The 16,291-nt window shown below is 42.9% G+C and overlaps 1 protein-coding gene across 4 annotated transcripts in view; it reads left to right on the top strand.

The window, feature by feature from the left end:
- Positions 1 to 16,291, top strand: part of LOC146708760 (calcium-dependent secretion activator 1-like) — a 344,830-nt gene that overhangs the window by 213,394 nt on the left and 115,145 nt on the right. For 3 of the 4 annotated variants that reach the window (XM_085455583.1, XM_085455585.1, XM_085455586.1), the window contains exons 14-17: positions 313 to 414; positions 510 to 573; positions 1,092 to 1,215; positions 11,071 to 11,139. In XM_085455583.1, the coding sequence (XP_085311709.1) occupies positions 313 to 414; positions 510 to 573; positions 1,092 to 1,215; positions 11,071 to 11,139 (359 nt within the window). The remainder of the gene's footprint in view (positions 1 to 312; positions 415 to 509; positions 574 to 1,091; positions 1,216 to 11,070; positions 11,140 to 16,291) is intronic. The other variant, XM_085455584.1, reaches the window with a different exon arrangement.

Genomic DNA, 16,291 nt, shown 5'->3' with positions numbered 1-16,291 from the left:
TTATATGGAGTGACCCTGATAAGAAAATTTTAATTTTAATTTACTGATTAATTCCAGTTTCAACACCACAGTTTTAATAAAGAACAGAAGATATGCATTTTACATTTCAATTAATAAAAGTAAGTAATATTGCCATTTCCTTTATTAAAAAAGTTAACAGTTTTTTAAAAATATGAATTATACGTTAGATCGAAATCTGAGGTATAAGCAAATGCTAACATTATCCGTGGAAAATATGGGTATTTTGACATTTGTGCTGAAAGGTTCAACAGAAACTTTGAGTGCATTTTTTCAAATGCCTCTGTGTTTCAGGCCCGACGGTATCGGCACAGTCACTGTTGAGGAGAAAGAGCGCTTTGAGGAAATCAAGGAGAGGCTACGGGTGCTTCTTGAAAACCAGATTACACACTTCCGGTAGGACCCATTGCAACAACTACACAATGACACATTGTCCAATTGGACTGTTGAAGTTTGAAAAAAAAAACAAAACAAACCTCTTTTCTAAACAGGTACTGTTTTCCATTTGGAAGACCTGAAGGGGCATTGAAGGCAACTCTGTCCCTGCTCGAAAGGGTAAGACTGTTGTAACACAGGATAAAACATAAGATTGATCCTACCTGTTTTTGGTGGCTCTTTGGGAAGGACTATATGTCCAGTCATACAATACTACGCTGCTATTTCTTTTTTATCATTGTTGATTTTGCTACTACTTGCTAGGTTTGTCAGGTTTCTTTTTATTTACTGGAGGGAAAGAGTTAGTTGATTTTTATAACAAACAATGCGGAGCAAACTGAAACCTGTTTAATTCTGCTCTCTACCTTTAAACTTTAGCTCAAACTGTCATCTTTTCTTGAAACTAATGATAATATTTCCATGCCAAAACCAAACAAAACAACAATAATTAAAAGTAATAAAACTCTTAACATGAGGACAACAAAACCTAAAGATTTAATGGGACATATGGAGGCTATAGAGTAATTTTTTCATTTAAGCCTGAGGACATGTTTTTACAATATTTATTTACATCTTTTATTAAAAGGTACTGCAAAAATAAATAAATAACAATAATTTTGCTGTGTTTTTTGTATAAGGTTTTAATGAAAGATATTGTCACCCCAGTCCCACAAGAGGAAGTCAAAGGTGTGATCCGTAAGTGTTTGGAGCAGGCAGCTCAGGTCAATTACCAGCGTCTGTCAGAGTATGCAAAACTGGAAGGTACGTTATTACTCTGCTCCTTTGTGTGAACGCAATCTTGCTATAGTGCTAGTGGTAGCTGCAATAGTAGTAGTCGTAGTAAAAGCTGTTATGACATTTATTGTTTTTTGGAAATTCCATTTCCATCTTATGGGAACTGTCAGATAAATATATCCAAATGAAGAACACATTACAGTTATAGACATTGCATACCTTAACAAAAACAAATGCCAATTAATATGCTATGCAGAACCAGATGGGAAAGATCTGAAGTGCAGAGGGGATTTTCTAATCTTAGTGGGGAGGTTATTTAAAATTATGGTGACAGTATATGAGAATGTTTAATAAGCTTGTAAAACACAGAAAATTGAAATGCAAAAGTAGTAAATATTTTCACCGAATTTGACCAATCAAACATTAATAAACTGAAACAGTAGTAAACCGATGAAGTCAGGGGTCTATTTCTCTATAGATTTTGCAGACAATATTTGAAATGCTAGAACAACATTTCAAATAATGTCTAGTATCAAAATGGATAAAATCAAGCAAAACTGTATGGTAGTACTTTAAATGACAGCAACTATTTAGTTTTTCTTCATCATTTTTTTACTAAGATAATTACAGTAAAAATGCATTCAATTCAATCTTGCTGACTTCTTCCACCGTGCTTTAGCTTCTCGTTCAGCCGAGTCTTACACTGCCTTGGTTTACCTTTGACTTGCCTGGTAACTGAGAAGATTCTCTTTGTTTCCTGTTCTGGGTTTTCCTTGTGTTCTGATGACTTCCACACTAATCCTTCTGTTTTCCTTATCTATTGGCCTTTTCTGCTTTTAACCTCTGTTTTAAAGCAGGTGGGCGAGTAAGACACAATGAGACTATCTTTTGTGCCAGGATTTTATTTTACTTTTGTTTCTTGCCTCGTCTAGGTTTTCTTTAACAGCAACAAGCATTCTGTAGGCCCCTGAAACAATGACTTATTAACTGTGTCAGAACACTAACCTCTTTTAATGTGTGATAATTCTTCAGATTTGACATGTGAATATGTAAATTTAATATCTTTTGAACTTACTATATGTGTGACCTTAAACCTTTGACATTAAGATTATTAATGTTCAATATAACAGCTGAGCTATTTTCTTGTCTTCTGAAATAGACTTTACATATACAGCACCAATATTTTCTCTGTTTTAGGAACAGATGTCATTATTCTCTGGAACTTTTTCATACTTGACAATCAACTCTAACAGACTCAAACTGACACGTTTGATTAGAGTCATGTAATACACATAAGACAAGTAATTAACTGCTTTGAATTTAAGGGTGTTTTCACACATGCGGTGTGTAATTCATTCAAATTAACTCTGGTTTGTTTTTGCCCTTTGGTGTGACTCGTTTGGGCAGATATGAACACAGTAATTGCGCTTGGACCAAAACAACCGCACTCTGGAGGAGGTGGTCTTGGCATGGTTCCAAATGAACGCCAGAGGAGTTGGTTTACAACGTATAACAACTAGTTGTAATCAGTTTGAACTAAAAAAAAAAAAAGCTGTACATATGCTTTGTATTCTAGGATGTGGCAAGGTTTCCGTTACGCCCCACTTAAAAATGAAGTGTTGTCTGGGGTGGGGGCCCCCAGCCACTAGAGGTCAGCGACCGTAACAGTTTCCATGATCCTTATCTGTTTACTTTTTGTTTATGTCCAGTTTATGTGTCGTAGTCTTAGTCAGTGTTTATTTCATGTTTTATATTGTTAGTCTTTGTCCTAAATGCATTGTTTTCAGTTTTGCTTCCCTCTGTCTCATTTCCTTGATTTAGTTCAGATGTGTTCCCTGGTGTGTTCCATCTCCCTGATTACCTCATGTGTGTGTTCAAGCCCTCAGTTTCCATAGCTCTTTGTCGCGTTGTACTGTTTATAGTGTTAGCATTTTGGGTTTGCAACTCCACGCACTCTGCGACACAAAGTGTTTTAGGTGTGCAAAGGTCTGTATGGGCTAGCAACTAGCTGTGAAATGAATGTAAATTCTTGTTCAAGTAGAATACAAGACCTTTTTCCTGTATTTACTTTTGTTGCTTCCACTCCAGACAGCTCTGGCGAATAAGCAGACTGAATCTTCTCACGTGGTTTGTAGTGACGCATTTTGATTCACTTGGATTTTTTTTCTCTGAGTAAAAACAAACCCAAACATGGGGAAACGATAAAACTGACTAGAACCGCATCAGCTGATTCAGACCAGAGTAAATGAACTACAGGTGTGAAAATGCCCAATGATACAATAGAATGCTGCTCAAAAAAATTAGAAATTCTTTGAAAACAAATTAGGTTTCAGTGGAGAAATTACATAATGCTGGATATGAAAATGCAAATTATCAACCTACAAAAGGTTAATTTCAAAGACACTCAAAAATCAACCAAAAAAAGTAATGTGGCACACTAGTCCATGTTGCTGAAACGTCATTGTAGCAACTCAAAGCGAGTTGTTTGAATGTACTTGCTCCTAATGAGAAGGCATACTCCTAATGACTCAACAGATTGTGCTCCTGGACAGTCTGAGATGCAGCCTGGTGGTACTGGATGGACTGAAATATAGTGTGCTAAGGGTCCTCTATTGGATTTAGGTCTGGCAAGCTTGGGGGCCAGTCTATGTTATCAGTTCCTTAATCCTCCAGGCGCTGCATGCATGCATGCTCTTGCCATATGATACACGTGCATGTCATGCACCAGGAGCACCTAGGACTCAGTGCAGCAGCATAGGGTCTGACAATGGTTCCAAGGATTTAAACCCAATATCTATTCAGGTGCCGTTGCCTAGCAGTGACCACTGGTACCTCTAGAGGCTATTGGGCAGACGTTCACATCAGTGTCCTGTTGGAGGTCATTTTGTACTGCACTGGCAGTACTTATCCTATTCGTCCTTGCGCAAAGGGGCAGATACCCGTCCTGGTGATGGCTTGAAGATATTGTACAACTTTACATTCTTGAGTCTGTGCTGGGAGACCCAGTAAACCTTCTGGAAATGGTATGTATTGATGTGCCGTCCTGGAGGAGTTGAGCTACAGTACCTAAATCCTACTACCTCTGTAGGGTCCAGGTATTGCCTTATGCTACCAGTAGTGAAACTGACCCTAGCCATATATAAAACTAGCAAAAAACAGGGAAAAAGATGTCACCAACAAAAGGTAAAACCATTCCTGTTTTGCAGTTGACTCATTATTACTCCTTTCGCTCCGTCACCCTTGTTCTGTGTCTTCCTAGTCTTGTCTCTGTCTCATCCCTCTGTTCCCCATATTTAGCCAGTCTGCGTCTCAGTTTGTGTTTCTTGTGTTTTATGTTGATAGTCTCTTGTCCTGTGTGCATCATGTTCAGTTTTACTTCCCCTGTCTCGACAGTTAGATTATGTCCAGCCATGTTCCCCAGGCGTTTCCTCTCCTCCCTGAGTCCCTCTTTTGTGTATATATTGTCTGTATCTCCTTCTGTCCAGTTTTGTGATATCCCATCTTGCTGTGTGTCCTGTCGGTACTGTGTTTCCCTGTATTATTCTGTTTGTTTAGTTTCTCTAACTTAGCATTCCCAGTTTAGTTGTTTAACCTTAAATTAAGTAAACTCTTTCAAGTATAGTCTTGCTTGTGAGTCTACATTTTGGGTCTGCCTGCCTGCCTCACACAGTAGCATGAAAAACTATCCCAGGAGTTTAACTGACTTGGTGCTATACTTTAATTAAAAGATGTTTCTTTAATCTTTTTGAGCAGTATATTTATATATATATGGCTACCTCAGTCATGCCCCACAGCTTAGATATAAAACAGCTGCGCAGATGTGAAACCAGTGATGGTTTGATTGGAACACATCTCCAAGCGGCCTGAAGCTGGAGACAGTCTCTCACTCCAAGAAGCAGACATCATGTCAAGGGGGGGAAACCAAGTAAGCAAGCTTACAGTGTAACCGTATGTTACCATATTGAGACTTACAGTTACTTACAAGTACTTACAATTTCCATATGTGCGGGGTAACTCACCCCACAAGGAGACAGTCAAGGCCCCACCAGATGCAAAGGCCCTGCCTGGGGGGGGGCAAACATCAGTCTGCCAGATGCAAGACTGGCCTGAGCAAGTCAAGATGCAAGGACCGCTCATGGTTGGCCCGCAAGCTGATCAAGGAGACAAAGGTTACAGCTGAGGGGCATCTAGCACCTGCTTATGCCTCTAGGGGAACCTAGAGGCATAAGGCTGCCACCCAGTAGGACAACCGGGACTTTGACAAGTGCCTGCCCAGGATGGAAGGCAATTAAGAGCTGGGCCCTGTTTCAGGAAGCCGGTTTAGTGCAAACTCTGAGTAAGTAAACCCTGAGTTAACGAAAACTCTGGGTTTTCGGTTTCACAAAGCGAGTTTAGATTAATTCTGAGTGAGTTACTATGACGACACACTCCGTGAAGCTAACCTGCCCCCTAGCAGGTTTACTTCAACTAACCCTGACCTTCTCCGCCTCTTTGTCAGAAACCTGACTGTAGGAAGTGTCAGACATGGCGTGCCCCTTCCTTGAAGAGCCAGTAGATGTTGAAGCCCAAATTCTCTCCGCCGGGAGAGAGTGATTAGAGCGCGTTTGGACATTTTATCATTTCCTGATGATTTCCTGTGTGAACGTTACCGTTTTTCAGCACAATCTATAATTTATTTGAATAACATCCTCAGGCCTAATATTGCTCATGTGACACATCGCGGACATTCTCTCAGTTCTGTACATATTATTTGTATCGCACTTCGGTTTTTTTTTGCAAACGGGAGCTTTCTGTATAATATTGGTGACGCTGAGCACGTTTCCAAGGCTACCGTCTGTCGGGCAGTCAGGAATGTTACAGTTGCACTGAAACGTCTCCTGTACTCGTTTGTGGTGTTCCCCGGTCATAGACCCACAAGATTTATCAAAGAGGGATGCCACAAAATTGCAGGTAGCAGGATGAACGAAACTTAATTCATGATGTGGTGATACTTGGACTACTACTTAAATTTTACATTTATTCTCACGGTTCCCAGGCGTGATTGGCTGTATAGATGGCACTCACATTCCAATCATTGCTCCTTCAGTAAATGAAGGAGACTATGTGAACAGGAAGTCTTTCCACAGCATTAATGTACAGGTACATAGTTCCCTGTAGCATTTCAAACTAACAAATTATTTCATTATAGTAATGGATGCTAATTTGTGTTCTCTGCACTGTGAAGATCATATGTGATGCTGCCAACATTATCACAAATGTGGAAGCCAACTGCTCAGCCTCTGTGAGTGGTGGTGGTGGAGGACCTCCACCTGTTTTTCAGGCCTCCGCTTTTTTTTCTGTTGGCTATAACGGGTCACATTTGAGCATACAGAGTAAGCAAATATGTACTTGTAATGTGCTCAGATAATTTCAATAAGTGCTTACAGAAAGAAAATTAATGTAGCCTCTAACTGCAATTGATTTACATCGGACAAACAGACCAAGCACTATGGCTCATAATACAATTACACCTTACCTGTTTGGACTATATTTTTATATTTCATTTTTACTTTCTGCCAGGAACGTTTGGGGCCTGTTGGGTTGCACCTGCGCTCACATCACAAAATAAAATGTATAAAATAAAAAATAAAATAAAATATAATAAAATAACGTGTTAAATGGGTGGAAATCCCTAGATCAATGTTTAAATTAACACTCATGCATTGACTCTGTCGGCTATGTTTTGCCATGCATGCTCCCTTTCTTTTGCAGCTGAGGCTGTGTTACTTTTTTTCCGCGGAATTTGCATGTTATCGGCATATGCTGTCATCGGAATTTCGGCCTCAAGCGCTGTGAAATACATTGACCGCGCCTTCTTTCCCTCCGTCTCCATGGTGACTCGCTTAATCTGTGCTCCACTAATCAGGGCTTTATGTATCCTCGTGCGCGCGCTTAACTTGGGGTTAAAGCAACTCCGCGTTGACTGAACTAATTGTTATCAGCCTTTCTGAAACCGAATATTCCGAGTTGGACAGTTCGGGGTTACTCAACCCTGAGTATCGTTTTTAACTCTGAGTTTTCTAAACCGGCTTCCTGAAATAGGGCCCTGGTCTGTTGTCCAAATCAGCTGGGGATACCTGACGTATAGAGCCAGCGCTCAGCCTCGCTAAGCGCTTAGCGACAGAGGTGAATGGCCTTAATCGCTATCACCATTCAATGCAGGGTCACAGCGTAAGGGGTGGACCTGCTCGAAAGTGATCCACTCGCCTGGGAAAGGAGGTTCCTCTGGGCCGGAAGCTCCCAGAGTCTTGAGTCGAGGAGAGGCTGGATCACTGAGAACCAGGGCATGTTGGGCCAGAAAGGGGCCACCAGGACAAGCCTAGTTTCTGCAGCCTGGACCCGGAGAGGACCAAGTGGAGGAGAGAGAAAGGAGGGAAGGTATACAAAAAAGCCTGGTTCCAGGGATGCACCAGGGCATCCCACCCCCGGAAAGGGCTGTCGAAGAACAGGGGGCAGTGTGTTGACTCCCTGGAGGCAAAGAGGTCCCCCTCTGCCCTTCTGAAACAGTGCTAGATTTGTTTCAACCACCTGCGGGTGGAGCCTCCACTCCACCCCCCCCCCGACATGATGACTGCTTCTGTATTCAGTGGCACGTGCACAGCCCCGAGGGAGCAGAAATGGAGGAGAGCCTACTGCTTTAGCCTTGCGGCTATCCTGCAGAGGAGAAATAAGCCCAAGCCCCCCTGCTTGTTGACATAGGCCACCAGAACTGTGCTGTCCTTCCCAACAATCACATGAAACCACTGCAGTCGAGGCAGGAAAATCCCGAAGTGCCAGGAAGACGGATCCAGCACATTGATGTGCACAGTGGCAGCCATCAGACCCGTGAGGGAGAGGCACAGCCCCCGGCTCAGTAGAGAGTGGAGGCCGAAGTGGTCTGGGCATGCACAAAAGACCCATCGCCGTTGTGCCTGCAGGGCTATTTTTACTCTTTGGCTTATGACACAGTCTGACCCTGATTTTATTGTTTTAATCTAATGTGCTGATTTTATTGTTTTAAATGTGTTTTTTTTCCTTTTTCTATTTTTTTATATATATTTTACTTATCTTATATTATTATTACTATTTTTCTCATTTTTTTTAACATGCTCAATGTATCATGTTGGTGTTGATGAGGTCCGCCCCGAGTTCCTGAAGGCTCTGGACGTTGTAGGGCTGTCCTGGTTGACACCGCAACCAGGACACCGACGAACTCTCCTTTCCAGCCTCCCTGGGAAAGTCTATGCCAGGGTGCTGGAAAGGAGAGTTCGTCCGTTAGTCGAACCTCGGATACAGGAGGAACAATGCGGTTTTCGTCCTGGTCGCGGAACACTGGACCAGCTCTTTATCCTCTCCAGGATACTTGAGGGTGCATGGGAGTTTGCCCAACCAGTCTACATGTGTTTTGTGGACTTGGAGAAGGCATTCGACCGTGTCCCTCGGGGTGTCCTGTGGGAGGTGTTGCGGGAATATGGGGTGTCTGGCCCATTGCTACGGGCCATTCGATCCCTATACAACCGTTGCAAGAGCTTGGTTTGCATTGCCGGCAATAAGTCGGACTCATTCCTGGTGGGTGATGGGCTCCGCCAGGGCTACCCTTTGTCTCCGGTTCTGTTCATAATTTTTATGGACAGGATTTCTAGGCGCAGCCAAGTGGCGGAGGGCTTTCGCTTTGGTGGCCTCAGAATCTCATCTCTGATTTTTGCAGATGATGTGGTTCTGTTGGCTTCATCGGGTGAGGGCCTCCAGCTCGCACTGGAACGGTTCGCAGCCGAGTGTGAAGCAGCGGGAATGAGGATCAGCACCTCCAAATCTGAGGCCATGGTTCTCAGCCGGAAAAGGGTGGAGTGCCCACTCCGGGTCGGGGATGAGTTCCTGCCCCAAGTGGAGGAGTTCAAGTATCTCGGGGTCTTGTTCGCGAGTGATGGGAGAAGGGAGCCGGCGATCGACAGACGGATTGGGGCTGCAGCTGCAGTAATGCGGACGCTGCACCGGTCCGTCGTGGTGAAGAGGGAGCTGAGTGTAAAAGCGAAGCTCTCAATTTACCGGTCGATCTACGTCCCTACCCTCACCTATGGCCACGAGCTGTGGGTAGTGACCGAAAGAACGAGATCGCGGATACAAGCGGCAGAAATGAGCTTCCTCCGAAGGGTGGCTGGCCTCTCCCTTAGAGATAGGGTGAGAAGTTCGGCCATCCGGGAGGGGCTCAGAGTAGAGCAGCTGCTGCTCCACATCGAAAGGAGCCAGCTGAGGTGGTTCGGGCATCTGATAAGGATGCCCCCTGGGCGCCTCCTGGGTGAGGTGTTCCAGGCATGTCCCACCGGGAGGAGGCCCCGGGGCAGACCCAGGACACGCTGGAGAGATTATATCTCTCGGCTGGCCTGGGAACGCCTTGGTATTCCCCCGGATAAGCTGGAGGAGGTGGCTGGGGAGAGGGAGGTCTGGGCCTCTTTGCTTAGGCTGCTGCCCCCGCGACCCGGCCCCGGACAAAGCGGATGAAGATGGATGGATGTATCATGTTTGACATGTCAAGTGTACAGGGACTTTGTGCTCAGCTGGTGGCTGATCTGAAAGCGCTATATAAATACATTGCTTGCTTGCAACGTAGCTGCAACACTGTTCTACTGAAGAGGCACAGACCAGCCAGTCATCCAGGTAATTCAAGATTCTGAGGCCCCGCAGGCTCATAGGAGTGAAGGCCGCATCCTGCATCTCAGGAAGGTCTGGGGGGCCACAGAGATGCCAAAGGGGAAGTCTCCGAAGACCTGCCCATTGGACCAGAATCTGAGGAAGCGCCACCGCCCCTGCCAGATTAAGACCTGAAAGTAAGCGTCCTTCAGATCGATGGTGGCAAACCAATTCCCTGCAATGATGGCCTGACATACACTGGGGACCTTCAGCATCTTGCACCTCAGGGGCCAGAGATAGCAACTGAGGTCTTTGACATCCAGAATTGAATGGAGACCCCCATGCTCTTTGGGGAGTAGAAAGTAGTGGTAGAAAAACCCCCATGGGCAGCTTCCACCTCCCGTATGATAGCCTTTGTCATGAGGGCTGGCAGTTCTTCCTGCAGAAAGGCCTGCTGGAGGTTGCCTACTGAGGGGAAGGTCGGGATGTTCGCTATGGGGGGTCTGTGGCAAATCTGCGGGCGGTAGCCCTGGGTCATGAAGGAGATCACTCAAGGGTCTGCCCACAGACCCAACCAAGCCATCCTGCATTGTGAAGGCTGGCTGGAGGATGACTTAGCCTTGGTGACTAAGGGCTAGCAGGAGTGTCTTACAGAAGTATCCACATGCCACGACAGGGAGTGGAAAGACAGTCTCGATATGATAGAGAACTTAGCCTATCCCAGCTGACATCTGAGGTTTGGTAAACCCTGAAAGATCCCCAGTTCACTGCAGTCATAATACAGAAAGACAAGCAGCCATGCACACCTTCAGTCCATCTAGAACTGCCAGTTAACCTAACAAGAGCTGTGGGAGGAAACTTGCACACATGCACAGATAGTACCGTAACAATGGACATGTTCTATCCACTGCACCACCTTGCTACCCATTTATTTTTTCTCTATTTCATGTAAGCACACAAAAAATTGAAATCAATTTGACAAACAAAACTAGAGGATGTCCCTTAATCTTTTAACTCCATAAAATCTGCTAAACATAGTTCCATGTACAAATTTCACAATGATACATATTGTACCTTTTAATACAATGTGTGGTTAAAGTTCTGATTTTCTTGCAAGAAAATGTGAGGTAGTGGTAGCAAAAAACTTTATATTAGTCAAACCCTAGTGACCATTATGTTCGTTTGCGCTGACCCTGGCCTTTCGCATGCCTCGGTATCCTGCCTCTTTCTCTATAGGGAAAAAGAGAGAGATGTATGAGCATCCTGTCTTCTGCTTGGCCTCTCAAGTGATGGATTTAACGATTCGTGAGTACCTTCCTCCCCAGCCTCAATTAATTTGTTTTCTTATTATTACAGTCAGTATGCACGTAAACCACCAGAAGCAACCTCAAATTTTTGTCATCTCTGTCATCCTTTTGGTCTGTAACATTGATTGTTATACTGTGCTCCAAGCCCTTGTTCATTACTAAAACACCTTCTATTCTTTCTGTAATCTACTTTGCTGTACTGCCTGAAACCACCATTTCTGTCTGTCTGCAATTTGAATGCATTTTTACTTTGCTTATGTGTAAATTAAGTAAAATAAGTTTTTAAGGCCATGGTACAGACAAGGAAGACCCCCAAATCTAGCTGTTGTTAAAAGCATATCTTGTCAGTTCCCAGTCCTTTAAGGGAACATGTCTGATTGTGAATATGTCTGCCTTTGAATGAAAAGCCCATGAAATGCTGATTTAGACTCCATATATTGCACTTAGACTTACCAGCCACTTCAGTAGGTATACATGTTCAATAGCTTCTTAACACATATCTAATCTGCCAATTACATGACAGCATGTCATTGCATTTATACATGTACACATGGTCAAGACAGTCTTGTGAATTTCAAACTGAGTGTCAGGAAGAATAAGGAAGAAAGATAATGTAAGTGAGTCATCATTAGGGATGGGTACCGGTGTCCGGTGACATGATGGCACCGGTTCTGACATAAACGGTAGTAACCAGACCGAAAAGCAGCGCACATTTCGGTGCTTTATTTCGGTGCTTTTTTTTTCCTGAGCTGTGATACACTTCTAGCCAATCATTTTACGTTTCCGAGAATAGTAGGCGGGTCCAGGTACGTACGTTCTTTTAGAGCAGAGCTACAGATTAAAAATGTCCAAGGCGAAGCGGTCAAAAGTCTGGCTGTACTTCACAGCAAAATATGCAAACTCAGCAGCAACAAGTGCTTTAAGCTGATACTGTGATACTGTCAAAGGAGGTAACACCTCGAATCCGATGAAACACCTGGCGACGCATAGCGTTTTTTTAAAAAAGCCCAGAAATGCACCGTATTTGATAGCTTGCTGCGAGACCTCACACCGAGCACATCTACTGCGGGTGGGTTGCCTGTTATGCAACATCCCCCAAAAACACGAAGAGGAGAGTCCTGGCCCCTAGCCCTGCCAGTGTAGCAGAAATGATGAGGATGATGATGCAGCAGCAGCCGTTCTTCTCTGCGTGAGTAGCTTAATGTTGTTCTTGTAATTTACGTTGAGTAGGCTAACCACGTTATTACATTAATGCATGTAAGGTGAACTAGCAAACACCATCGTAGTCACATGCAGCTGTCTTCTTGTTTGATGGCAGATGCTCCCTTCACCCTGGCCAAAAAGGCTAAAATGACCAAAGAAAAAGAGGGAAACAGCTACACATGAGAGGTTTTTGGACAAAGTTTGTGTTTTTTCCATTGTTTAAGCACTGCTTCCAGCCAAGAATGATACCATATATGCCCCATAGCTGCAGAAAAGGCTAACATTGTTATCTTTTTACAAGAAATAGCTGAACATGAGAGGTTTTTGGACCAATTTTGTGTTCTCCATTCTTTAAGCATCGGTTTGAGCACCGTTTGAGCACCGGCACCGTTTCAAAAGTACCGATTTGGCACCGGTATGGGTAACGATACCCATCCCTAGTCATCATTATGGATTTTTCAGGTTTTGACTTTTGAATCCTTCATTATCATTTAATGCTTCATTGGGTTCTGAGCTAGCTTGTGTACATTCTCTTTAGTCTGAGTTATTGGTCTTATTGAATGGGTTTCAGTTAATATTATACTTTTTAATATTTTGGTTTTGTTATTTTTCTTAGTGCTGTCTTCTGTGTCAAATCTGTTTTAGTGTCCTTGACTCAGTGTTTTGATTATTTCCAGTTTTATTGTAATAGTCTTTTTCCTTTGTATGTAGTATTTCGTTTACTTTCCTTGTCTCATCATCATGGATTTGTTTCAGCTATCTCTCCTCATCCTCCTGAATCCATTTCCCTAATGTGTGTATGTAAGCCCTAAATTTGTCTTAGGTTTCTGTTGCGTCATATTGTTTTCTGTTTGCACTGTTTGCTTCCTGAGTAGTGAGTAGGCTTGATTTTGTTTTCATCTGTTTTCAGCCGTTTTGGACTGTCTGTGTTACCTAAATAATGGTTCATCTTTTGTTCATTGACACAAGACAACTCCTGCTCCTGTAGGTCGAAACTTTTCGTTATTTCAACCAACAGTGTCAGCGTGGAAATCTCTGCCAGGCCTAGAAATAAAACCATGATTGATTTTGTGTCGTTCATTCATCAATTTAATCTGTTTCTGATCAATATGTGGGTCATGGTAATGGAGGTTAATTTATGTAATACAAAACAAAAAGAAAAAAAACTTGGGACATGCAATGTTTATGTTAAAACTGTTGCAGCGTTTTCAAATGATGGTACAGTCCTCACTCACTTTCTCTTTTAGATAATAATTTCTGCAGCTTTTGAGATAACCGTTTCACATAGTAGTGAGCTGGCAGGGGTGCACAATTTCCCATACCAAAGGATGCTCTGAAATAGAGAAAATATCAAGTGAGTGCCAGTTAAATATAAAAATGATAAATATTATTTTAGGTACCTTTCAAAAGAGTCACCTTAAACAGAAGTATTAAAATCCAGAAAGAAAAAAACAAAATCATCTTCCACCTGTAAATCTGTAATGAGTTTAAAGAGACTGACAGAGAGTCACTGTTAAAGATGTCGGACAGTATGAATGGGTCTCTTGACATGCGCAGAAGTTCAGAGAGATACTGTGGAGCAGTATTATGAGCAGATTATGCATTTCCTCAACTAAAAGAGTACAAAAATCAAATAATGAAATATTCATTGGGAAAGCAGGCCAGAAGAAAAGTAACTGTGTGCTAAACAAAGACAGTCATCTTAAGATGTTTCACACCACTAATGAGAAATGAGGGAACCATTGCTTTCTGTTACTATATTTTATATTTTAAAGGTCAACAAGTTAAAAAGTTTTCAGTTTTTCAAGCCTGACTTAAAACATTAATCTGTGGGTGGTGGACCTCAGACCTAGGAGGGCTTAAAGTGTTTTAATGGTGTCAAATGTCTTTGTTCTCCTATTGAGCACCAGTAATAAATAATATAGATTTTATTGCTTTTGCTTTTTTTTTTTAAATGTTGGCAGCAAACAATTCATTTTATTTTATAAGTGGTAATATCTGACCCTAAAATTGGACACCTACTGAGCACTTGTTGACCTCATATCACATTGATTTCACTTTAACAGGCTGGAAGTGCCATGCATTCAGAGTCTTTTACTCACAGCATGTTTTAAGTAGATTCTCTCCTGGGGAACACGTGTTATATGTGCAGCTTGTTAAGGCATAGCTTAGTAAAACCACTGACTGAAGTCACCTTGAAGACCACTGGGTCTCCACACACTTCACCTGCCTGCATTCATATATCCGGATCTTGCTGCTCTCATTCCTCTTCTCTCCAGAGCATACTTCTACCTTTCCAAGGACTCTTCCACCTGCTCCCTACTCTCACCACAGATCACAATCAACATCATAGTACATGGAGACTCCTGCTAACTTCATCTGTCAACCTGTCCATCACCATGACAAACATGAAGGGCCCCAGAGCTGATCCCTGACCCCCACCTTAAACCCATCTGTTCTTTCTACCGCATAGCTCATCATTATTTTGCAGTCCTCATACATGTCTTTCTCACCTATTCCTGACTTTCTCATGCAGTGTCACAGTTCCTGTCTTTGCACTGCTTTCTATAGATCCACAAAGACACAGTGAAGTCCTTCTGACTTTCCCTGTTCTTCTGTTCTGTTCTTCTCCATCAGCATTTTCAAAGCAAATATTGCATCTCTAATGCTCTTTCTCAGCATTAACCCATACGCTTCTCACTGATAATCACCTCTCTTCTTAGCCTAGCTCCAACAACTCTCCCCATAGCGTCATGGTATCAATTTTATCCTTCTGTAGTTCCTACAGCTCTCCATATCACTGCTGTTCTTTAACATCGGTGTCAGTACATTTCTCCTCCATTCCTCAGGCATCTTGTCACCCTCCAAGATGTTTTAAACAATATGGTTAAGCAGTCCACTGCCCTCTCTCCAAAATATCCATATATGTCACCCGTCAGCCACTTTTCCATCCTTCATCCTCTTCACAGCCACCTTCACTTCCTTCTTGCTAATCTTCTGCACTTCCTGATTCACTAGCTGTCCTCCATCTGTTCTCTGCTCTCATTTTCTACATTCATCGGCTCCTCAAAGTGCTCCTTCCATGTTTAACACACTCTTTTTACTCATTAGTATACATCCATGTCTGTCATTAACCACCCTGACCACCTGCACATCCTTTCCACCTCAATCTCTCTGCCTAATCAATTGATGATAGCCCTTTTTCCTTAGTGTTTGGCCTCACAAACAACTCATTATAAGCCCTTTTCTTTGACGCCCCCACCTTTTCATTGCTAACGTCCTCCTTTGAATACTTTACTGCACTTCTCTTTCCAGAGGATACACCCAACACCTTTTGGCAGTTTCCCTCACCGGTTCAGCTGTACCAGTCATCTGGTAACTCTTCCCTACTACCCAGAGCCTTTTTCAACTCCTTGAACTCTGCACAACGTTCTTCCTTCTTCAAATTCCACATTGTTGGTTCATCCTCACTTTCCCTTTAATACCTTGAATAGCATCCAATGTTTTTTCTCTATCCTGCAGTACGTGTTCATCAAAGCCATTTCCATCCTTTTGGCAAAATCCATTACCGTTTGTCTTTCTGCATTGCTCCCCTTAACACAATAGTTACCCAACAGATTCTCATCACCTCTGTTCCCTTCACCCAAATGTCGATTAAAATCTACTCCAATCACCAATCTTTTCCCCCTGAGAACATGCTCTACCACTTCATTCAACATACTCCAGAATTCCTCTCTCTCTTTTGACATCCAACTTGTGGGCTGACAGTATTCAACATTACCCCTTTGATTCCCAGCTTCAAACTTTCTGACATTCTCTTCTCCTCCACAACACTCTCCACATACTCTTGCTTCAACATTACTCATACTCAGTTTTGGTTCCTATAATAGAACAGTTTGAATCCATCTCCAGTGCTCCTGGCATTCCACCCAACCTCCAGCACACAC

Source organism: Copadichromis virginalis, linkage group LG5 (genome assembly GCF_057382275.1).
Source record: "Copadichromis virginalis isolate Kocher_CV1m ecotype Utaka linkage group LG5, C_Virginalis_male_GT1.1, whole genome shotgun sequence".
NCBI lineage: Eukaryota > Metazoa > Chordata > Actinopteri > Cichliformes > Cichlidae > Copadichromis > Copadichromis virginalis.
The sequence above is the reverse complement of the archived record's forward strand: the minus strand, read 5'-3'. Positions and strand labels throughout refer to the sequence as shown.